At 48.4% G+C, this 24,574-nt stretch overlaps 1 protein-coding gene across 9 annotated transcripts in view; it reads left to right on the forward strand.

The window, feature by feature from the left end:
• NCOR2 (nuclear receptor corepressor 2) overlaps window positions 1–24,574 on the forward strand; it is a 218,035-nt gene that overhangs the window by 52,734 nt on the left and 140,727 nt on the right. For all 9 annotated transcript variants that reach the window (XM_057378826.1, XM_057378825.1, XM_057378832.1 and 6 more), the window contains one exon: window positions 17,022–17,239. In XM_057378826.1, coding sequence (XP_057234809.1) covers window positions 17,135–17,239 — 105 coding nt within the window. In that variant the 5' untranslated portion in view covers window positions 17,022–17,134. The remainder of the gene's footprint in view (window positions 1–17,021; window positions 17,240–24,574) is intronic.

The following is a 24,574-nucleotide window of genomic DNA, read 5'->3' on the forward strand; positions in this document are numbered from 1 at the left end:
AGGAAGGGAAGGAGCAGGGGAACCAGATCTGATAATTCCAGTGAGTAGAACTGTTCCCCTGAGCCCTTTATAAAGAAATAAAAAGGCTCTCCTTCTCTCTGCTTCTCTTTGAGTACAAGCACTTTACCCTCTTGGATTCCCTGCAGGCTTCTCATACTGCTAAAATTGAAACATCAAGATGTCTGAGGCAGCAGGAATTACCATCAGTGTTTTGACACCTGGAGGTACAATTTCTATTAGCTTTTATATAAAAACAACACCAGTTTTGCCAACAGAGTTCTTGTTAAATAATGCATGAAGACCCCATTCCTGACAGTAGGTATTTTTCTTTCACTTTCCTGGACTCTTGGATAATGGCTTAATTTTTGTGACCATTGGGGAAAACGATACTCACTCTCACACATGGAAATATTTGTGTGAACACGCACGTGCTTAATTCCCAGGCAGAATCAATTACCCCATTTGCTAATTAATATGGAGAGGTGGGGGAAAACAGTTTGAGGTGGGATTGTTGAGCAGGCTTGGATCATTGTTTTATTTTTTGGAAGCAGCAGAACAGTCCTCCTGAGAGCTTTGATGGGAAATAAGGCTGTTCCTGTGTGATCTGAGAGGCCCTGGCAGGATTGGTGTTCTCCCAGACAGAGAGGAGCACAAGGGTCATCAGGAACAAAAATGRGAAACTTGTGGTTTTGCCTGGATGGTGCTTGGCATGGAGCATATGCTCCGTGCTCACTTTTGGGGGAAATGAAGTGAAACAGAAGGGCACAGCATGTGGATGTGACTGCTAATAGTGAGAATCAAAGTACAGTTTTGACATTTCTAACCTAATAAGTGGTGCTGCCTGCGAGAGCCTGCTTATTTTCCTTTTTCACCATGAGATGCTTTGACAGAGGAGTAAAGTCCCATTTTGACATTTCTGTCATTTTAACTAAAGAGAGAGATTACAGTAAATTGGATTAAGTGAAAATCTTCTTCAGATGTTTGTGGTTTGGGCTGATTTATGGATAGATGTCATTTGAACGTCATTCTGCATTTTTTAAGCATCTGCTTGATGGTTGCTTTAATGCTGTTGCTGCAAATAGTCCACGCAGAGGAGGGAAGGCTGAGCAAGCAGCAGCACCCCGTGACAGAGCTAATGCTGGTGTGTGGCATGGGGACAGCAAAACCCTGTCCTTCTCACGCTCCTGGACACACAGTGCCACATTCTGTAAGGGCTGCTTGCTTCTCATTTGAGTTCCTATCATTAAACTTTGTTATCTCTTGCTGAAAGTCATTTAAATAGGTTTTTATAAGTATTTTCCCACCCTGGAGAGGGATAGTTGATCTCACASATTCCGTATCATGCACTTGGCAAATTTGGGATTGCCTGTTGCTCCATGACCAGCAGTGACGTTCTTCTTGGTTACGCTCACGCAGAGTCCATCGCTCACCGTGCGTGTGACTTTTCCAGGAACCAAAATATTCTCCTAAGCATGTGCTGGCTCACTGACATTAATGACAGCATGTGAAAATACTTTGTCCGTGCACAGATATTTCCAAAAGATAGCGTTGAAAGTTCTTCCATTAAATTTACAGCCTGAGACTCCTGAAATATAGATGTCCTTCGTGGCTTCCYCCACCTGAGCTATTTAGAAGCCGCTGGTGCCATTTGGAAAGCTGCATAATCTCTTGRGGGTGATGATGTAATCAGCACTGTAATCAAATCTGCCAATGATGTCATGGCTGGAGTAGTGCAGTGCTCCCTGGTGCRGGGATTAGTGGGATGAGATTGAAGTGTCAGTGTAAATGGGGATGGAAAGTGGCTGTGCCCACCCTGGGAGGTGCGGGGCGGTTTTTGGCCAGYGCTGTTCCTGGAGCTGCCTCTGCTCTGTGCTGAGTGAAGGCAGAGTGGGATTGGGGCTGGGAGTGGGACTGTTAAAACTCACTTAATTCTCTCAAGGGGTTGGATGTCTTAGATTGTGTCTGTGCTTATTTTTACTGGGGCAGGAAGGCACTGCCCAGGTGTAAATGACAGAAAGTGGAAGCGAAGTGCCTCAAATCTCAGCTTCTTGGGGTGAGTTGAATGGCGATGCCCCATATTTTCCCTCCCACCTGAGCCCACTGGTTTGATTTGTAGGGTCTCAGCTCTGCCAGAGTTTTCTCGAGCTGCTGTTCACACCAGGGCTGTGGTATTTTGGTTTTTGCCTCTGTGCCCAGCTCAGAGCTTTGCATCACCCTTGCAGTTAAAAGACAAGATTTTGCCTTTTGCCCTATGAGCTTTTTGTGCCTTGCTAGAGACTCAATTCTTAAAGCATTTTCTTTATAATTTTTTATTATACCATTATTAGTAGAAGATCACACTACTGAGGGAAGATAAATTTGTAATCCTGCCTAATGGCTGATCTTATCCAGCTGAGTAGCTCTCATTGCATAAGGGACAGTGACCTGAAATCTTTTTAAACCGTCGGACAGGATGCCTTTCCCTTCTCTGCTTAGCACACATGGGTGTGATACAGGCTTTGAATGGTTTAAAGTTTAACTGTTTTACTTTGAAATTTGAATACCTGCTGATAACTAACCTTTGGGTTGGTGTCCMACAGAGAACAGCGGTGCTGCAGGGTGTGAGTGATTTTAATGTATCAGTCTACGTGTTCAACTGCATCTCTTGCAGCCTGGTTTGTTCTTTGGGATTGCTAAACAGCATTTACAAAGGTTGCCTGGTATGAATGGCAGGAGGATCAAGCAGAGGAGTTTGATCACAATCCTCAGGAAGGTTCAGGAGAGAGGCTGGGGTGGGATCTTGAGGGGTGGCTCTGTGTTGGGGAAGAGCTCTGCTCCATCCTTCTCCATCACAGTCCCACCACTGGATACCAGCAGAGAGGGTAGGTGGGTGAGCAGGAGGGGAGGAAAAGCTGCTGCTTGTGAGCAGGGAAGAATTAAAAACATCTGCTCCAGCTGTGTGCCTCAGYGCTATTGTTTTTAACTTCTCTTGGTAAAGCCAGCGAGGAACTGGCGGTGCATTTCTTGGCAGGGATCTTGTCTTTATARAGTGGAAGAGATATTTCCCTTCTTGCTCAGCTGGCCCTTTCTCCTCCCAGCCCTTTCAGGCACGTAGCAGCCCCAGGYTGAGCTCAGGCAGCACATTTGGTGTCTCCATGCTGGGGAGGGCACAGGTTAGGGTTTTTTTTCCCCTCCATTCCCTGAGAAATGCTGTGTTAGATATCTCAGTGTCATGAGCTCCATCTAAAGATGTGAAGCTTATTCCATCACCTCACCTGTCTGCTTCAGAACTCTTTGTTGGAGGAGGGAGCACAGACTGCCTCACTGTGTGAGAAGCCGAGGAGCAGGGATGGGAATTGCTGCTGCCAAACCTGGTCTTCTCTTTGTGAGAAACTCCATGGATCCCACCTGGAGCGTGAGGTCCCAGTTGCTCCAAGCTGGGAGCGATGGCACTGGATCCAGCCTCAGGCTGCTTAGCAGTTTTTTGCAAGCTGAGCAAGCCTGTGAAGAGAGGGCTGCCCTCTCTCCTGTCTGGATGCTCACCTGGGGAATGTTCACAGCCACGCTCAGATTTGCAGCCTGCAGAGCCAGCGAGGGTCATGAGCTGCACTCGCAGCAGCTCTGGAGTGTTGGCAGCACTCTGGAAGAGGTGCTCCTTCATTTTCCAAAGGTGATATCCTGGTGACTGGCAGTGGGGAAGGAAAAGGTTGTTTTTCTCTCTGATGTGGGTGAATCAGTGCTGTCTGTGATGGATTCTCTCTGCGACAGGCTCTAAATGGGAACTCCCAGGGGAAATTAGCCTGCAGCTTTTGCCTTTATTAAATATTCTCCAGTGCCATCCCAAAGGACTGCTTTTTAGTGCTCTGCAATGTTTCATCTGTATTTTTAACATCACCTGCATGGAATGTGGCAATATATGGTTCTATATTTACATTAAAGCCTGTGTACAAACAGTTAAGAAATAATAGAGGGTGTGTTCTGTTCTTCAGGTCTGTAACGTGATGGGGTCATACACGTAGGTGTGGGAATCTCAAATGGAGATAGTGCAGATTATTACAAAGTCTGATAGCTTACTTAGAGTTAGGGCTTATAGTGATTGATTTAGCCATTTATTCAAACACCTATTTAATGATTGATTAAACCTTTATAAGCTATTTCTRACTTAAAATGGGACCTGATGTTTGTAGCTCCATTAGGATCTGCTAATAAAATTGGCTGTGGACCTGTAATGCCAGTTGGTAGAAATTATATTTTAAGCATTTCACATGTTGAAGTATTAAGCACCTTGTTACAGATTGTTACAGATTGTTTCAGATTTGGGCACAGAAGTGCAATCTGCTCTCTTGCTTCTGCCCCGGTGCCCGTGGACACTGTCTCAGCTCAGTCCTGGTGATGTTGGAGACTGTTGGTGATGTTGGGGACTGTTCATGCACATCCCAGCTGAGCTGGGGATGGGGTGGGGTCCTGCACTTCCCCCCGTGCTCCTGTCTGATGTGGGCTGAGGGAACTAAAAGYGTGAAAGGGAAGCGGATGATTTGCTTGAAGGCATGGGATGCCAAACTGGAATSGAGTGAGAGAGCAGGAGGGTTGCTTTGAAAGAGAAGAGGTGCAGGCTAAGCTCTGCAGTGTCCAGAAGTGTGCTGTCTTCTGAGCTTTCCTAGAATCTCAGAATGGATGGGGTTTGAAAGGACYTTAAAGATCAGCCAGCCCCCTGCCCCCACACCTTCCACTAGATCAGATTGCTCAACCCCCACCCAACCTGTCCCTACCTTTATTTAACCAAGTACTAGAACCTGGAGGTAAATTCCACACACAAGATTATAGAAGATTTTTTTTTTATCTGACTTCTTTGTCTATGTATAAAAGCATTTTTTTTCCATGAACTGCTCAACTTTCCATTTGCTTGAGCCATACAGAGCTGGCAGCTGGGATGAGCTGTGTAATGGGATATCTGAATCGCAGCAGGGAACCAGCTCCAGTTTAAGCAGACCTGATTTTAAAGCAAATTCAGTCAAACCGGTACAAACTCCTGCTCAGAGAAATTAAACTGCTTTATGTCCAATGGATGGCACTTTTGCCCAGGTCAGGAACTGCTGAGGGATCCTCAAGTGAGCAGTGAGTAGAATCTCTCAAATGCAGATTGAGTGATSTACATCCCTAACATTGCACTTCTCATGGGGCTGTAGGAGGGAGGTAAAATTTGGGAAGGGCTGACTTTTCATCTGTCCCCACTCCTGCCTGTTGGGTGACTTTCTGCTCACAAGGTGACTGGTCTATGTTTGAATGGTAATGCTGTGCTGTTCCTTGTCAGTCTGAGCTTGTGGGACTTGGAAATTTTGTGGCAAGGCTGATGATGTAAATGAGCACATGGGGACATGGGAATGGTCCTGCCCTGTGGGTGGCTGATGTGAAAACAAAACTGGGAAGCCTTTTCTAAGCTTGGACTAGGGGAGCATGGAGGTTGTTCTGAGGAAGGCTGCAATTAATATTTCTCTTTCCATGTTGCTAAACAGTGCAGCATTCATTTCTGTACCTCTAGCATCTGTCTGCAAGATTTGTGTGTTTGTTTCTGGAGATTCCTCCTGGCTGTAGGAAACTCAGGGGGAAGGGTTTGGCTCCCGTGTCCTGAGCCCATTGTTCAGTTCCCAGCCAGCTGTTGTGCAGCTGTTTGCAGTGCAGRGACCACAGGGATTTGAACAGAGAGAGTTTCCCAGAGTTTACCCCTAAACTGGGCAGGAGGTGATGGATCAGGGTGCCCTGYCTGCCATCCCCCTCCAAGGGGATGTCTGTGGCTGTTGTTTTGAGTGCCAGTTCCTTTTCTGGGGCATTGTGATAGGATGAAGAAAATTAAGGTTTATGTACCCTAATAGCTCAAATATTTTCTTTCCTTGATTTTTCTCTGTCTGTAAAGTTTATCACTTTAACCCCAGGATAAGAAATAAACTGTRGGGGACACTAATGAATTGCAAGAGGGGAAACAGCAAATTTCCCTTTGGGTAACAGTTTACTGTTCAAGCCTTGACCTTGTTAAAACTTGTTAACTCAATAAAAGTTTGAGTATTTAAAGACAAGTGACTTCTTCCTGCCTTGAGGGGCATAATTAAGTCATTCCACACCCCTTAAACCAGAGCAGTGGGAGGAGGACTAAGGAGCTCCCTATCCTGCCTCTCTAAGTCAGTCACCAGCCCTCCACCTGGCTCATCTCTGTCCTTCAAAAACCCCTGAGCTGTGTGGAGCTGCTGCTGGGAGAGTCTGGCAGTGATTGTGTGGGAAACCTGCTATTTCCCAACTGTTTTTTGGGGAAGGGTGATGTTGCTCCTTTTGAAGGGCGGGCAGTTCTTCCATCAGTTGAAATTGTGGTTGAGTGTTTTGTATTAAAGCAGACTGAATTTCCTGGGTAAAGTATTCACCAGCGCTTCACGGGGTGGGGGTGTGTGTGATATGTGCATCCATAAAAATTCCTGGTTTTAAGCACTACTTTAAAACTGGAGAGTTATCCCAAATACAGAACTCAGTGTTTTTCCGGTTTGAAGTGGCATGTGTGTGCCTACCGAGCTGTAAACAGTACCCACTGGTGTGAATTCTTCTGGAATTGCAGCTCCAAAGATGAGCAAATAAGGACTTTCCCATGTGAGAAAGCTCAGGAGCTCACACACACTGCCCAGCTGTGCAGAGGAATAACCCTGGTGCGACTGTTTTACACCTTCAGTGCTGTGATTGCCTCTTGGCTGTTTAAAATGCATTTGGCTTCTTTTTTTTTTTTATTTTAATTCCTGAACTCTTCAGTTCTGTGCTGTTTTTTCCCTGGGAGAGTGTGTTTTCCAGTGCTGTTCCCACAGTAGGTGAGGGCAGGGCTCTGTGGCTGGCAGGAGGATGGGTGAAGTGTGAACAGCAGGCAGGGATGGTTTGGTTGGATTCCTGTTCTCTGGGTGGGTTTGGGGGCTCTGTAGGAGCAGCACGAAGGGCCCTGTGCTGTGGTACAAAGCCCTCACAGCTATTTCCAGTGAAACCCACCCTCAGTGGTGCTCCCAGTAAAGTACCAGGGCTTTTAAAAGCAATTGTTTCATGAGCAGCTCAACTGCCTGAGCAGAAGTCACGGAGATTTGGGGACAATAATCATCTTAGTTATCCCTGTGTAARCTGCCCTGTTTCAACTTAATACCAYGGGAAACTCATTGCCTCAGCAGAGACAATTTTGGATGCCATGTCTTTTCTTGCTGTGCATAATGAGTGTTCATCTTCGTTTCAATCTGAGGCCTTCCTCAAGGTTATTAGCTCAATGCATGAAGGAACTGGGAAGCATCCTTAAGTACCTCCCAGATGGACTCTGCAAAGATTATTATGCTGTAATTTGTTTCTATAGCTCCACAAAAGCACTGTTTGACCTTGGGACTGTGGCTCTCTGATTTCCTCTACTCAAATTCCCAGGGCTGATGTCCAGACTGGCTTGGTCTGAGTTCAGTGACTCTGAGATGGAGCTGCCCAGGAGCTGTACTGCCCAAATGAGGGGGATTGCTTTGTGTCACACATTTCCCTCGTTTCCCTGGTGCTTTTCTTTGTTTCTATTACACGGCTGAAAGGTTGGAGGGTGAGGAGCCATTTGAAACCTCAGCCCCAGGACAGGTGGAGGGGGACAGGAGGTCCTCCCTGTGCCTAAACAGTGACCACAGCAAATTGGGCCAGTGACTCACCTTGGGAATAGCTTGACGTTGGCAGCTGAGGGTTTTTTTAAAATAGTTATTAATTATTATTATTATTATTATTATTACTAAATAGCTTTGAGTTCAGCAATTGCTAAACAGGATGGACTGATAGCCCAGGGATTGGGAATTTTGCCAGCAAATGAGGCCAAAGTGTCCCCTCCCTCCCTTGCTGCAGGGCAGGGAGACCAAAGTCTCTGCCCACATCTCATTGCTTCTCCCTGGAAGGGCAGTGCTTCGAGGTGTCTCATCTGTGTAGCATCAATTATAGTTAGCTCCTGCAAACTAATCCACAGGCTTCCAGAAAACTGTAAATGACAGGCTGAAAACCATTGCTCCGAGGCCAGGAGAGGCAAATGGTAAAGGGTCCATCCAGGCTGCATTTTTGAGAAGWGTCTTGATCAGCAAGGCAGGGCTCCTGGTCTGCTGGGGAGTGASTGACAGCTTTGGACAGCTTGTTGTCAGCAGGACTGAGCTTGGCAGGGAAGCACTGAAATCCCGTTTGCCCACTTGCACGAGTTCAGTTATTAAACACATCAGGAATCCCCATCTGTTTTGTAAGCCTGTCTGTAGAAACATAACCCAAAGCCTGGCTCCTGCAAAATGCTGTTTGCCTTGGAGTGAAGCTGGAGGGAGCTGGGGCTGTGCAAGCTTTCCCTTCTTTTCAGGGTGAGACTCCCCTGTGGATTCAGAGCAGTTTTTCTGCAGTGGTTTATGTGTGGAATGTTTGACAGGGGGATGGAAGTGGAGGAGATGTTCTCCTGCTCCCCTTCCCTCGCTGCAAATTSTCCTCATTGTATGCAAACATTGGAATTTTTTGGTGCCTCTAGAGAGACTTTGACTTTCTGTCTCGAAGCTATTAATTACCTAGGCAAGGAGAGCAGAACATCCCCAATTAATGGCTCCTGCTGCTTCGACCTGTCTGTCCCACTGATGTGCTGTGAGCTAATGAGCAGCTCCTTTCACTGGGCCACCAGCGAGCCAGAACTTCTCCTCGGTGTTCCTGGGGAGAAATGAAAGCAGCAGCAATGTGCAGGAACAAATAGCTGGAATTCAGTTATTAACCTGGGCTGAAAATCGACTCTATCTGCCAGTAATTACCTGGAGGATGTTAGGAGGAAGGCCTAGGGGAGCATTCAGAGTTGACAGAGCATCACAAGTGACTGAGGCAGCATTGCTTCAGTTCCATCCAGATCAGGGTGCAGGGGTGTGCTGGGTACATACAGCAACTGCAGCGAAAACCTGGAGTGAAATGGGTTATTCAAAACAGCTCTGCTCCCAAAAGACTCCCTCCTTTAGTGATATTTTATGGCACAGCTGTATAGCATCTCATATATTTTTGAGTACCTTGGTTTACAGGTCATTTAATTTATTTGCAGGCTTCGTTTCGGTTCCCTAGGGTAATTCTGTTCCTTTGCACGTGTCTTCCTAGGGAGGCATTAAATTGTGCAGTTTGTCAGAATAGTTCAGCTTTTATGCTGGCAGTTGGTGCTCTTCAAAGATGCTCGTGTGAAGTTTAGACTCCTGAATCATTAGAGGATCATGAAAGAAAAGGAATAATTTAGAAGGCAAAGATGTTTTGTCGCCTTTGAAAATTGGGAACGTGCGAAAGGAGAAAATGTTTAGCGGTACAATCTGCCTCAAAGAACTTATCTTAGGAACTCCAGAAAATGAATTTCCCTTCTTTATTCAGGATGTAAATAACTGAAAATGTCACTCCTGAGCCGAGTAATTTGTTCAACAAAAGGATCTGGAGGAGATGACTCCCCTCGCTTTCATGAACGTGCCCAAGACATCAGAGGACCTGTCTCTTTAGCAACATGAACTGAAGGGTTTGAAAATCAAATGAGCAGCGCGTTCTGCGCAAAATATATAAATAAATCTCTCAGGTGCTTTGTAATCTGCCTTGCATTTTAAAAGCCTTGTTTGTCTGGGTAGCCCGGGCTTTGGGTGAGCTCCTGGGAGCAGCGGTGATGTGTTGTTGCAGTGAGGGTTGTTAATGTGCTGTTTAATGCATTTGGGACGTGGCTGAAATGGCCACACGGCTGCAGTATCGTTGTCAGCCAGGAATTGCRTGGGGTTTTTGGATTTAAAGTTGCTGGTGTGTGTTTATTCAACTGAGATTAGAACTGCACAGTGGTTACAGCGTTCAAGTCCGTGTTTAATGTAAGRGGAGGGTAGCTGAAATGGGAGAGATTTTTCTATAGTGCGAGACCGAGGAGAAATGGGGTCTGGCAGAGGGGAGAGAAGGAGTTTTGCCCTGGAACAGGCTGTCTGCACTTGCACCATGGTTAAAATTGCCTGGATCCCTTCCCAGGTGGATGTGGCAGCACAGGGTGAGTATTGCAGCATGCCAGGCTGCCAGACAGGACAGAGGAGGAGGGTTTGGTTTGTTCCTCTGCACAGCCCATCTTGCCCCAGCACATGTGGTTTTTAGTTCCAGCTCCTGCCTTTCTGTATCTGGAACTTCTGGATGAGCTCCCACCACAAAATGGGGCATTTTCAGCAGTTTTTCCATCCTTGGGGTTTTACAGGTCAGCTCTGTTAGTTTGCTTTTGCTGTCCTGCACTGGTTTTCTTATCTGTCTCCTCTTTGGCTGCCTAATCTGTGCTCTGCAATCTGACTGTCACTCCTTTCCTTCTCCAGTCCCCTGCCCTGTTTCCCTTTGCAGTCCCAGTGCCCGGGTGGTTTCATGTTTGGTTTTTTTTTTAATTTCCTCTCCAGGCATTTCCATTTGTCTTTGCAGATCATCTTCAACAAAGGCCTCGCATGGTCTAATTTGTTTTCTATTTCCAGCCCGSACTTAAAATAACTCCTTTGTTCCATGAACGGCCTGTGCATGGATCCAAACCCCACCTCCCCCTTTTTTTTAGAGTGGGTTTGTGTTTCAGTGTTCCTTGTCGCTATCTTTAATTGCTTGAAGTGTCTCTTTTGGGCATTCAAGCTGCAGCTGGCAGGCAGTAGCTGTGGTTGCGTGTGGCCGTGTGCGTGCTGGCTGTCCCCACGTCCCATGGGAATGGTTCTGCAGGTCCCTGGGTGCCCTGGCACTGGAGCAGCGATGCTGTTGCATAACGGGAGCAGCTCTGCCATYGTGTCCCTGCTGTTCAAAGAGCCATGGGTTGTCTGCATGGTTTGCCAGTCTTAGCTGAGAAATTGGGAGGTGCTTGTGGCTTTTAGAAGGGAGGAATCCAGCAATGGGAGTAGGAAAAGAAGTATGTTATGAGTGGATTTGAAAAGCAAAAGCTCAGACCTGCCATGCTGATGCTGAGCTGAGGCTGGAGCCATGGCCAGGCTGGCACTTGCTGTGTGGCTCCTGTGTTTTAATAAGACAATGTCCCTGCAGCTGGGGAGCGACGGCCGAGTGCTCCTGCAGAGAGAAATGGGTCAGTCTTGTTCATTTAAGCACATACATGTCCCTCTGGGAACYGTCACAAGGTCACTTTTAGCCCCTTTGCTGAGGGCTGAGCTGTATTTAAGGCGTGTGAAATCCCCTGACACGGAGCAGCRCTGGGGCGGTTTTGCAGATGTCTCATGGATTCCCAGGGAATCAGATTCTCTTGCCGAGGGCTGGGAGGGACAGTGCACACTCAGCATGTCCTTTCCAGAAGTGTCAGGATGATACTGTGCCACTGCTGGGAGCAGCTGGTTTGGCAAATTTTGGAAATTGGGCTGGCACAACCCAACGCTCTGACCTTGCTGAGCGCCGCTGCCGCGCCAAGATCCGTGCACAAACGGCACGGATTATCTTGGCAAAGGTTATCTTGGGGCAGAGCTAAACACGGGTCCCGTGCCCAAAATAGCTTGGAAAGATTGGAAAGGAGAAATGCAAGCGGCAAATCCTGCTCTGCGGCTTTGGGCAGTGATAGGAGCAGGAGAGAGAAGTCATCTTTCATCAGAGATTGGAACGGGTTCTGTGTGGAGCCATGCCGGGGTTGGGAGAGCTGAGGCAGCCTGATTGCAGCCATGAGCCAGCAAAGCAGGGTGAGAGCCTTCAGCTCCTGAGCTTCTGTCATSCCCTCCATGGCCTTAGGGACTGGCTGTACCTTCTCACAAGGCTGACACCCTGCTCTGAGCAGATCTGTCGTGCTGCAAGGTCCCTTTTTTCCCCAGATCTGCTGCTGTAATTGCTCGTGAATCTGCACCGTTGGTCAGGCAAGGGAAGAATCTGGTTCAGAAGTCATCTGGACAGAASAGAAGAGGGAGGAGAGCTCTGGGTGAGCTGGGGAATGGGACAAGTGGTGTTTTGGGTACTGCTGTTGGAGGGGCAGCTGAGGAACCTCAAGGTCTGACCATCATGTGCAGGGTGCTGCCGGTCCAGCTTGACTTCTGTACTCCTCCAAAGAAAGAGAAGTGTTTTAGGATCACATGCAGGTACAAGCCTTGATCCCTGGCGGTGAAACAACCTCTCCTTCATGGCACAGAGCTCAGGATGTGCCTGATCTTTGCTGCTGACCCYGTGCTGCAATGTTAATGTAAAACCTCTGTGCTGTGCTGTGATTGAAGTGTGGATTCGCGGGCTGCAGACACTGACATTGTCATCTTTGTTGCTCTGAATAGAGCCCTAAATTTATGGCAGACAGCCTGTTTTCCTCTTGAAAGGACTTCATAGATACAGTACATACAAATATTTGTGTATAATGTCAACTGTCTTCCAAGAAAATTTCATGCACATATTGATTAGACAAATCCATTAACGTTACGTTGCGGTGCATTTCTTAGGAACGTCTCCCTACCCATTTTCATCGCATCTTAATTATTTCTGCTTCCACCCGTCCTTTAAAGCAAGGGTGAGTAAATCTCTTAGCTGCTTTTCAGGTCTGGTTTTGATCTAGAGCTGCACGTCAGCAGCGCTCTTCTGTGCCACACACGACTGGCTGCTGGGGTTTTTTAGGCATCACAGTTGGTTGGACTCTTGGAGGTGGATGTTAGAGCTTGGTATTAATTAAGGATCATTAACAAAGGTCTCCTTAATTTTTATTTCAAAATAAGTGAGTTGACTGGAGGATATTTACCTTTTATTTCTTGTTTGAGGAGGAAAATTGTCATGTAGTTAGCATTTGATTAAAGATGACTTTGTTGTTTTTTTCCAAAAACTGCATCATTTAATGTAATTAAACATGAGCTTTGTTGTCAATACTCTTCAGTTAAATGCACTGGTGAGTGCCAGTAGCATTTTTTCTTATTTGCTGTGTCTGCATGGTGTGGTGGTACTAGGTTTTGCCTTTTAATAAGGTATTTAGCTGTCATTTTGTGGGCTGCCTCTTAACGTCTTCTGTAGACCATCCATRGTCCGTAGACCACAAGTTGAGTAACATTACTGTGGATTTAAGAAACAGAATATTCTGTTAATCTTATTTCAGCACGTTCTTGCTATTTAAAAAAAAAGGTGTATTTTGAACTCAAGCCATATGTTTTCRTTGGGATCTTTAAAACTCCTCTGAGAACAGATGAACCGGTATTTTCTGTGAGCTGGGAGTGCCTTGCTGTTCTCACCTTTCAGGCAGATGAACCAAGGCACGGCATAATTACAGCAACTGGCCCACATTTGGGACCTGGCCTGGGAATCCTGCTCTCCCTGAGGAGCCTGGAACCCAGGTTGGCTGCAACTTTGAAGAGCAACAAGTGCGTTGAATGATGTTAGTTGAACTTTTTTTTGCAACTAGATTTAATGGCAGAGCTCCTTGGCATGTGGGGCATGTGGGTCAGCTTGTAGCAGCTTGTAGTGTGCTGTTGTGGTGTGATGTGGGAGAACAGGGGTGGGGAAACCATTTTAGATGGTAAATGTCACGTGAAGAGGAGAAACAGGAGAGCAGGATAGTGGCAGGGGGATGATGGGTGAGTTTTGAAGGCTTCAGMAGTGCAGCAGGATTTTGTGAGTCTTTCAACAGGTAGAAATAAACAGCTACAGGAGCTTCCACAGGCGCTCAGCTCGTCCACAGGTTCATGTTGAAGCCCTCACTGTGGTTTTGGTGATAACCTCCAGCTTTCTYCTGTTCCTAATCAGAGCCCATAAATCTCCTGGTACCTAGTGCTGTAATGGCTAATGCAGGTCTATGGGTAAAACAGCCTCAGATGGAGACTCCAACTGGGGAGGGGGGGAAATACCTTTCCTGTGAGACAATGTCTGTTCTTCATCAAAATCAGTTGAGAAAGTAAGAACCAAAGAGTTTGAATTTAAAGATTTAAAGTGYCTGGCTGTGCTCTCTCATTTCCATTAATCTATTCCTATTGTTCATGTTTCTCTCTTAAAAATAATTAATCAAGGGCTGTGAGGAGGCACCCCAGTGTCTTTTGCTGGGTACAGGTGGCYTGGCAGTGTCCCAGGTGTGTCCCCAGCCAAATGTGCTCCCACTTCACTCCCTGGTGCCAGCACCCATGGCCATTTCACCTGCTGGTCATGGACTCTCCTCCCTGGAGCAGTGCTGGGCACACAGAGTGTAAAAATGGGATCTGAGGCATCTGCAGAGCTGCCCCAGCACTTTGGTGACCTTGTTTGGCTCCAGCCCACAGTCCTGCTGTGGTAGGAACATCCAGGGCCTGAGGCTTGTGCTGAGATGTTGCTGGTGACCTGCTGTTTGCAGATGTGGAAATGCACGGACTGGGCTTTTTGCCTGTTTGCAAGGACCATGTGATTTTTACTTTTGTCTTCCCAGGYCTTCTAACGAGAAGCCTCAGTAGAGGCAGAGGTGTTTTGCTGCCCTTGTTAAGGAAAAATCCCTTTGTGTTCCTGCTAGCTTGTGATGAATGCAGGACACAGCTCACAGACACTGTGCCTTGGTACAGGATGGTTTTGTTGGCCTCTGTATTTTCATCCTGTGTCTGTATCTTTCTAGCAGACAGCTAACTTTTTTTTCAGTTGCACAGACAGCGGCAAAAAAGCTTTTAAATTGTTTTAGAGCTCGATACCATGTAGCTTTGCACCTGGTGCTGAATTTTAGACCCAATTACTGATCTGAAGAGTTAAAAAAAAAAAAAATCATCCCATTTCTTTTACTGTAGACAGCTGCCTSGGCATGGCCAGGTCTACCTGCTGTGCTTCCAGGAAGCCTTGGCTTGCTCAAAGCTGCCAGGGACTCTGGGCCCTCCAACTAGGACTGTGTATATGTGTGTGTGTATGTATTTACATGTGCTAATTAACTTGTAGGTGGCCACGAGCCAAGAGTCTGAGTTTGAATGTGTTATAAGAAAAATACCTCACAYTACTGCAGATCCTGCTGAGCTTTTGGAGCCCTCGAGAGCCCCAAGCACGAGTCCTTGGCAGCAGCAGGGAGGGTGCTCTGTGTCCTGGAGGGTGAGCACAGTGGGTGTTGCACCAACAGCTCAGAGTGGGAACGGGTGATTMAAATCCCATCCAGTCGGAAGCGCGAGGGGAAGTGGGACTGTCATACTGGAACTACAAATACGGAGCTCTGGGCGCCTCTGAATTCCCCCGCGTGTGCTGGGGCTTTCCTGCCCGGGGTGGATCGCCCTGAGCACGCCAAGCTCCTGCATGGGGAGGCTGGCTTGTCTGGGATGAGGGTCAGGATGCTCTTGGTGCTTCCCTGGGGTGCCAGGTAAGGTGTCTGGGGCTCAGCAGGGTCCAGGATGGGGGGAATCCCTCGGGAGCGAGCTGAAAGCAGGAGGGACCTGCTTGGCCCTTTGCACCCTGCCTTGAGAGCTAAACYTTGCCATTCCTTTTTCCATTTGTCACTTGGCAAAACACCTTTTTTTCCAAAAAGACTCACCTGACCCACATCAAGAGTGTGGCGATGTCTTTGTGTGTCTGTCACTCTCAGACCTCATGGGGTTTCTCTGGAAAGATGATTTTTGTCCAATTTGACCTCTGTGTGTGASAGCCTGCCTGGGCTGCTTTGCAGTGGCCTCTTTTCGTGCCTGGCTGCCAGGACCGTTGCCTTGGTTTGGTTTTTTGTGGCTCTGAGGCTTCATCCGTGCCAGCAAACCAGTGAGGCTGCCCCGTGCCTGCCTGCAGCAGATAGCGAGGGGTTTATCAGCATGGGCTCATCTGTGGTCTCACAGCAGGGAAAAGAAATAGAAAAATAAAAGCTTCCTCTTTCTTCTTTCTTTTTTCCTCGCTTTCCCACTCCCTTTTTGTTTTTTGTGCATGCTAACTGCTGTTTCAGTTGAAATTGCATTGGCTGGGGCTGGCTGTGCTCTCCAAGCACTGAGACCACAGGAGTGGGCAGAGGCTGCCGGGAGCTTGTGGCACTGGAAGTTTCTTTTGCTGTTCCTGGTGTGCTGATGGGAGGTTTTGGTACTGCCAAAAACCTTGCACAAATCTGTACAAAATACATACCTGCACTGGGGAGGGGGCGTGTGAGTGTGCACAGCCCCAGGGGGGATGGAGCATGGGGCAGCAGTGGGAATTTATGCTTTTGTATAACTAACTGCTAATATGAGAATAATAATTAATGCCCCTCACACTGACAGCAATGAAAAACAGCATTTAGACTTTGTTACTTTCTCATTCTAGTACAGACAAAAAACAGGAGATTTAAAATTATCACCAAGCAAACAATGTGAAGTATCTATAAAAAATCAGTAACTTGTCAACATCTATAAAAATCAGTAACTGGTCAATCGCCCCTCGGGGCCAAGGGGCACTTTCCCATTTTTTTTTTTTTATTTTCCTCATTTTGTTGCAGCTGCTCAAGGAATTGCAACAGGTGGTACAGGAGTGAGCACATGACAGGGATGTTTGTGAAAATACCTTCAGGGCTTGGGAGTATTCTCTGGCTCTGGGTCCCTATCAGAAAGGCTGATCCAGGTGTGTGACATGCTTTAGTCCTGGCTTTTAGTGCAGCTTTGTGGATGGACACAGCTGCAGGCGTGGTCAGTGCCTGGTGTCCCTCCTGCCATGAGGTCAGGAATTACCTCAGAGGGCCACAGAAGTGGCCACAGCTTGGAAAGGAAAGTGCTGACATTGGAGAGTGTGGATGTCGAAAGGGAACTTAGGCCTTTTTGGACCCTGTGTTGAAATGCTAAAACTCTAGGCTGTGTTTTTGGAAACTGAGTCACCCTGCAAAAACATACCCATCTCCAAGATGCTTAGAGGTCAATAGGACCCAAATAAAAGTTGCTGACCATTTGGCTTCCTGGTCCTGGTGGTGCTGGGCAAAGGCTTTCCAGGGAAATTGGGTGGGGTAAATTTACATTTGGACTTCCTGTGATAGGAGTAATCTACAGAAAGCAATTTGGCTGTGGGGTTTGCCAGATTGAAAACGGGGCTGCTGGAGAACTGGAAGGGCACTGAGGTTTTGGTGATCGCCCAAGGCCTGGTGTTGGTTGTCTCATGGGACTGCGGCTGACTGAATCCTAACCTGCTGCTTTCCTGTTTCCTTGCAGCTATTGCGTGACGTGGGAAGCACACACACRATGAAGAGGAGCTCTCGGCTCTCCTAATCCTTCTCTGACAATTTGGAAGCAGCAGCAGCACCCGCCGCTGCCGCTCTCCCGACATGTCTGGCTCCACGCAGCCCGTGGCGCAGAGCTGGCGCGCGGCCGAGCCGCGGTACCCGCCGCACGCCATGTCCTACCCGGTGCAGATTGCCCGACCACACGCGGTAAGGCCRAGCTTTTCCTTCCYTTCCCTTCCCTCMCCACTCGCAGGGTGGGAGCCACGTGGGTGTCCCCAGGGCTGGGGCAGTGTTTCAGCTGCGCCAGGCGCACATGCGGCTGTTGCAGAGAAATCAGACCGTTTCCGTGCCTGTGGTACAGGATTTCATTGTTCCTCTCTCGTGGGATCCTCTTTTGTTTCTCCATATGGTGCTTTCAGTTTTTCTCTCCCTTTCCAGCCTTTTCCAAGTCCTTGCTGTGGCGGTGCTCGTGGGCTTTGGCTCATCATTTCTGAGCGCCCGTGTCTGTTTGTCCTGCCGGTGAGAGCACCTTTGGTTGGGTGCAGCTCCGTTTGGGTGGAGCAGGAGCACGTCCAGCCCTCCTTGGCACGGTCTTTCCTTGGCACTGATCAAAAGGGAAGGGCCATGGTACATGGCCTCTGGTACATGTGGGCTCACTGCTTCCCAGAGAGCTCAGTCCTTGCTCCTCACACCCACAGGAGAGCTCTCCTGGTTCAGGGGCAAACTGCTGAGAGTGAACCTGCCCTTCATTAGGAGACCTGCCTCTCTTTGTGCAGCACTCCTGGGGAGCAAGAAGATAACTGAGCTGCTGAGCTTTCTATTTTATCCTTTCCTCCACTTTCCCTCCTCTTAGTCTTGACCTGTAGTCTTTTTTCTCCTTGGATCAAGGCATAAGCTGGAGATGATCTCATTTTTTTTGGCTGTGTCTTGTTGAATGTACCAGAACTCACAGAGGTTAATTCACCTGGATCCTTTCTGTGCCATCTCACGCCTGTGTTTGCTCATCCTGGATGGGTGAATGTTTTCAGTTTAAGCCCTTAACGGAAGAAACTGTTCTTAGTGGAGCAGCTTTAGTCAGCTCAGGCTGCTTAAAGGAATCTTATTAGGTGCTGGAGCATGTTTCACACTTCCCAGGGTCTTTGGAGCTGCTTCTTGGTGGGTCACAGAGAGGTGGCCACAGCCAGGAAGGTGCTGTAACACAAATCAGGGAGAGGATCTTGTCTGGGGGTTACATTTGACAGTGCCAGCTACTGAGCGGCCAAATTCAGTCTGTGCTGGTTTCAGTGTTCAACTTGGGGGCATGGAAACCCATGAAGTGTCAGTGAAGGGCTGAAATTCCCTCATTTGCCCTCTTTGCCTGGCTTCAGCAGAGTGGCGCAGGGAGCAGAGCCGGAGATTGGAAAAGCTTTGAAATAGAAACGTTAAGGAGGGCGCGGGACGAGCTCTTGGCTGGGTTTGCTGGCTCATCTACATCGCTCGGGGCCTGCGTGCTGCTGCACAAAGGAGCTTTTCATCCTGGGTATGAGACACGCTGACCTGGTTCGATTTATGGGAGCTTTGCTTCCATCAGAGCGAGCGTGTTTGTTTGGGGGCTGGAACAGAACCAAGAGCATTTGTCTCAAAAAGAAAATCCCAGTTCTCCTTTTGTCAGAAACCCGAGCGGGAGGAGGATGTGACCAGGTGAGCACGATCTGTAGTTGTTGCAAGGCTGTGGCTTAAATGAAACCAGGGGAACCTCAATCTGCAGTGTGGAGACTGATTTTAAAAGAGTGTGAAAGGCTCYTGTCCTTTGGGTGCTGAGCCCATGTCTCCTGTAAAATCCCAGCTGCAGGAGCAGGATGAGTAGAGAGGGCAGCTGTTTGCAGGGGCTGGAGCTGGGGKTCTCTGCAGCCTGCAGTGAGCACTGGTTTAATTCTGTTGTATTAATGTTGGAAGAAGTTGCTGGCGTTTGCTTCTAGAAGCTATTTTTAYAGCTTCGTGTAATCACCCGAAGTTATGCGATACCTTTTGGGCGTGTGGATGCGGGAGAGGTCCGAGCTGAGATTTTTTTTGGACAGAAAGCCAGAAGGCTCCTCTGGCTGGGCAGAAGCATGCCAGCCCCACAAACGGATGCACCTTGCCTGTGCAGGGAGGGCAGGCAGAGTGTTTGTGGAAGCGTGTCCCTGCATGATCTGCCCCGCCRCTCTCAGCTGTTTCAAACACGTGTCTCCTGCTCGGTGGCGCCGTGAGCTGGAACYTGGCCATGGCCCTGGGGCTGGAGCTGATCTCTGGTGGGATTGCTTGGGAGAGGAGAGCCCAGCTCCTTTGAAGTTGCTGTGCTGTTTAATATTAAAAGTCAGCGGTATTTGCTTGCATGTCTTGGCCAGGTCAGTTTTGTCATGGGGTGTGTTTGCACAGTGAGAGCTTGTTTGGAAGAAACCAAGAGAGGGCCAAAACCAACCCGACACTAACATGTCTTGCATCTAATTAAATTTTTGGTTCTGGTTTGTTGCGTTCCAAGACATCCTTTCCTGAGAGGTGGGAATTCGTCAGCTCAGGGATCCTTATCCTGGCGGTGGAAACGCCCTGGGTCACCTCCTGGGCGCGTGTGCAGGGCTGAGCACAGCAGGGCTGCAAATGCTATTATAATATAAATAAATAATCACAGCCCAACTGTGACGGTCGCACCCAGGGAAATGCGGCGCGGCAGGAATGCTGAGCTCAGAAATGAGCCGTGACATTATTTTAGGCTTGGAGACACTTTATGAAAAGTGATTTAAAGGATTGCAGCTGTTTGATTTCACAGATGAGGCAAGTGAGAGGGGATGTTGTGAAGGGGCAGGAGGTAGTGGAAGCAGGATGGGGAATTTTTCTTCTCCCCTTACATAAAACCCAAGGGAATATCCAATAAAAAAGGGGGGGGGGGAAAGTGTATTTCAAGTAAACAAACAGAAATATGCTTTGTACATATGGGCACCTCCTCCCAGCAGCATGTTCCACGAGTTACTGCTGAGTTCGGAGCTGGCAGAGAAGATCCAGTACCGGTTGAGTGAGGATGTTTGTTCTCTGGTTTCACTCTGGGTTGCCAGCTTTGGGCTGGGCTGTGAACCCGTGGGYCTGACCCAGACTGAGCTCTCCCCGATGGGTGATGCAGTGAACGGGCTCTCCCACAGGGTAAGCACATCCCCAGCCACACTCAGGTGTCTTCCTCCTCTTCCTCCTCACTCAGAAATATCTGGTCCCAACAGCTGTTGGGAAGGCTGGATGTGAAAATATTGCAAAATTTTATAATGACCCTGGGTTTAATTCTGTCTTAGTAGCCAATGACTCGCAAAAAGCTTTGACGAGTTATCATGCTCTTAACAGGAAGAAGGAACGTGGTGAAAAGGTTCTGGTTTGTTTGACTTTCTTGAGGTAAAACTAAAATCTCCAATAATCAGCAGTTTCTTCTTAAGGGCACGGAGTGGTTCCTGGCCAAAGTGCAGGGAAAACATTTCTGTTTTCCATATTCATTAGCTGTAATGTTGGGGTGCACAGTTGACTTCTGTCATGTTCAGCTTGGAAACRGAGGAATTGTTTGAATGCTCCATGACCTTTAGCTAAAGGTGAAAAAACGCATTACTTACGCTCTTAACCTTCTAATGTGTCCAAAGTTCATGCTCTCTCAAAGGAAACTTTTGCATGAAGGATATTCATTTTCAGGCAACCTGCAGATATTTTCTGTAAACAGATCAATTTTCCTGCACAGTGCATGTCCCCCTTTCTTTTTAAAGCCTCTTCATGATCAATATTCCCTGGGAGCAGATGCGCTCCCCTCTTTCCCTTCTGTGTGAATCCAGTTTTTTTGCTGTGACCTCTTACCAGCCTTCCTTCTCCTTTTGGTGCCCTGATATTTTAGAGAAGGAGTTGTGTGGCTTTGGGTGCAGGCTGAGCTTTCCAGGAGGGTGCTATGAGGTGCAGGAGATGCTGGGGSTCAGGACACACGAGGTGTCCTCCGGCAGCAGCTTCTGTGACAAAACAGCTCCTGTTTTTGGGCTGCTTTAGGTGTTTTACGTACTAGAGATACTAAACAGATTGGGGATTGATAGGATTGGAGTGTGTTCATATTTGCATGAAATTGGTGTTCCATCATCACCTGAATTCCCCTTTGTGATCACTTTTCCCTCTTTACAGAACAAGAGGCTGGTTTTGCCTGCTGTCTGCCCTCATTCCCTGCACACAGCTTCATCTGGGATGGAAAGGTGACCTCAAGCCCTGCTCAGCTCTGCTCCAGCTGAGYCCATTGTGCTTTTCCCGTGCCACCTCTCCTGGCTGGGAGCAGCTCAGCAGCTCCTTCATTAAGCTGCCCATTTGCAAAGCAGCCCTTGTGCAGGAGCGTCCCAGCCCGATCGCTCGTTTGCTTTGGCCCATGATAAATAACTTCCTTGTCTGTGTGAACCGGGGACAAGGGCTTGGTGCAAACTTGCGTGTTGATTTGGTGTCCAAGCCAAAAGGTGGCCTGGGGGGAACCGAGTGCCTTCCATGGCCAGACTCCTCCTCCCAGCAGTTTGAGCTGGAGTTAAATCAGTGTCCTGCCGTGGAAGGTGCAGGCTGTGGAGRTGGCAGGAGCTGGCTCCTCTCCGTGGTGACACGAGCAGTGTGACACAGTGGCACCAGGTAAGCCTGCAGAGGGGCACTGTGTTGTGCATTGCTGCCTTGGAGTAGTTACTCACACTTTTGTCTCCTGGGAGCAAAATGCCAGTCTGTGTCAGCACTCCAGGAACCAGCAGAACTGAAGAGTTTGTGGTGCACCACCTCCAAGCGTGGGGAACGACCTCCCTCCTGCCACCGGCTGAACGAGGGACATCCTGGATTCTGCCTGCTGGGCTGCAGCTCCTGTTTTAAGGAACGACTTGAAAATAAAAGACATGCCTTGGAAATACTGACTSTGACGAGGTCTGTCAGGAGAACTCAGCGCGATCTCTCCTGAGTCCCTTTCCAGTGACAGGTTGCATTAACTGTGARCAGCTCAGCAGTGGATTTGGGAGAATTGGCTTTCAGCTGTGGGACTGGGAGAGCATGGAGGTGAAGAAACAGGACGCCTAATTCCCTGCCCTAGGGTCTTCCTCCCATTGCCAGGAAGAAGGAGTTGGCTTACAGCAGTTTGTATTTAAATCTTGTTTTCCCTAGGATACAGCCTTTATCCAAAACACTTCTTTTACTTCAAGCTATAGTAAACTTGAGTGGTTGCTCCCTAATCTGTTTTTTGGACATGATTTGGTGCAGAAGGTGATGCTTTTCTTTTGGTTGATCTCAAGATTTAAATCCACAGGGGAAGAAAGAACTTTCACTACTTACGTGGTTTGGCAAAGGTGGAGACCCACTAAAGCCACTTTTGGAGCCTCTTCCTGCACTTCAGACCTGACTCTGATTGCACTGCCCCATCAGCCCATGGAGGCACTTTCTGCAAGAGTGGGGATTTCTGCTGGTTGTCATTGTCACAGCATTTATTCAAAATACTGAGCAAGTGAAGGATTTGCTTCATGGAGGTGCAAGGAAGAACAGGGGATATGGAAAGCTGAAAGGGTCCTTTGTGGACCTGCAGTTGGCTGTGGGTGTTGTGTAGGAGATGGTGGGGGACTGTGCTGCAGAAAAGGTGGGATGATGAGCTAAATGACCTGGTGCTTTTAAGGTGGAAAGTGTGGTTTTGTTGTGTGAAGAGAGCTGCTCACCCTGTGCGGGTGTCCGTGGCTTCAGGAAGCACAGCACCAGGCGTGGGGGCTGGAGGAAGGACAGACGGGTCATTCCCGACTCAAAGGCGCCTGGATGCGACTGGGACAAAAGCCTTGTGATGGAGAGAGGCTGAAAAGCAGCTCTGTAGTGGATGTGCTGCTGCTCTGTGGGCACCTCTGGCTGCTGGGGAGAGGGCTGGCTGCTGGCTCCGGCACTGGTCAGATGACCGGGAAGCCACAACAGCTGAGAGCTGTCCTCACCGAGACGTGACTTCTCTATGAATGGCACATTCAGAGAGGACAGCCAAGCCCTGCTGACAGCCCTGGTTCTCTGGAGAGGTGGGGACAGGGCATCACAAGGATGGGGGGCAGAGCATCTGGGCACTGTTGGTGCTGGCAGAGCCGTGCCCTTGGCACAGGGGTGGCAGCAGGAATCGATGCCTTCCATCCAACAAGGGGCCACGCGCAGTGTGGTCACCTCCTAAAACAAAAGGCCAAGTCAGCAGCTTCTGAGAGATGGATGGCACTGAGACTGTCTCGGAACAATAAGGGCATTTGTCTTTTCAGCACATGTTGCATCCTTGTAGGCAAGATAAAAATGCKTATATCCAGCCAGGTTTTTATTACTGACCTTATCTCCAACAGGGGAGCTGATTGYGGAGAAGTTATTGTGTGGTTTATGTTGCTGGTATTTTTTACTTAAATCTGCAGTGAGCTCCTCCCAGGGTTTTGGGGAGGAAGTTGGGCAGACAGCATTGTGCTTGTGGCCAACCTGTTTGGATCAATAATCACCTCCTTTGCACTTCAGAGGAGGTTTTCACAGCAGAGGATGGTTCCTCTGGGCTGGGGAGGCTGAGCACGGTAGGCTGTGTGCCACACTTCTCTCCTTGCAGCCCGAATTATGTCTGGACCTCATACAGTGACACCTCTGCAGCCATCCTGATTCCTCCCAAACCTTTCCCCTTCCTCTTACCTTTGAGAATTGGCTTTGGGAAGAATTATTTTCCTCAGGCGAATGCTAAAAAGTGCATTTCTCGGTCGGATGAGCAAATGCTCTGCTGCCAGTGCTAAGGGGTATCCAGGCACCAGAGAACTTTTCCTTTTATTGCTAAAATAGGTCACACTCGCTGCTGGCAGAAAGAGATGTTAGGTGACTGCTTTTTCCAAAGTTGAGGGTGTGCAGAGCAGGGTGGGGGGATGTCCCCTGTCTCTGATGAGGCCATCAGAGTGGTGGCCACGCTGCTTTTCCCACCCCACAAATTAATGCTGGATGCTCTGAGGCCCTGGCATTTTCCAAGCTGGGATATGCCACTCCACACTGGCTGTGTGGTTTTGGGGTGCAGGAAGCTCAATTATCCATGTGCTTCCAGGGGCACGGGGTGGCTTTGCCATCCAGAGCTGTGTGGTCATGTATTGGACACCACATTGGGCTGCTGTGGGCCATGTGGGACGTGCAAGAACAGCAGCTGTGAGGTGTCCATCTGTGGCTCTGTGTGCCACCAGTGCCATGGTGTGGTGGGCACCAGCCCTCTGTTGTCACCCATCACTTCCCCTGTGGTTAACAGTTCCCAGAGCAGCACGCGAGCTGCTCACGAGCATCCTTTGTGAGATTAGATAAGGGACAGTTCATGAGAAGTGGAATAAACAGGGGTGTTTTGGCTTTGTTTTTTTCTCACTATTTGTACCACACCATTATTAATTAGCCTCATTGAGTCTTTCAGAAGAAACGGCACATTGTTAGAAAAGAAAAATTATTTGCAGTACAACGCTGGGTGAGCTTGTAATGAGCAATCCTCGGTGGAGGTGGCAAGGAGCTGGGAATGTGTGCAGTGCCCTGTCCTGTTTGTCTGCC

The sequence above is a fragment of the Malurus melanocephalus genome, unplaced genomic scaffold (genome assembly GCF_030028575.1).
Source record: "Malurus melanocephalus ecotype Western Australia unplaced genomic scaffold, MMel_1.1 scaffold_377, whole genome shotgun sequence".
In the NCBI taxonomy this organism is placed as follows: Eukaryota; Metazoa; Chordata; class Aves; order Passeriformes; family Maluridae; genus Malurus; species Malurus melanocephalus.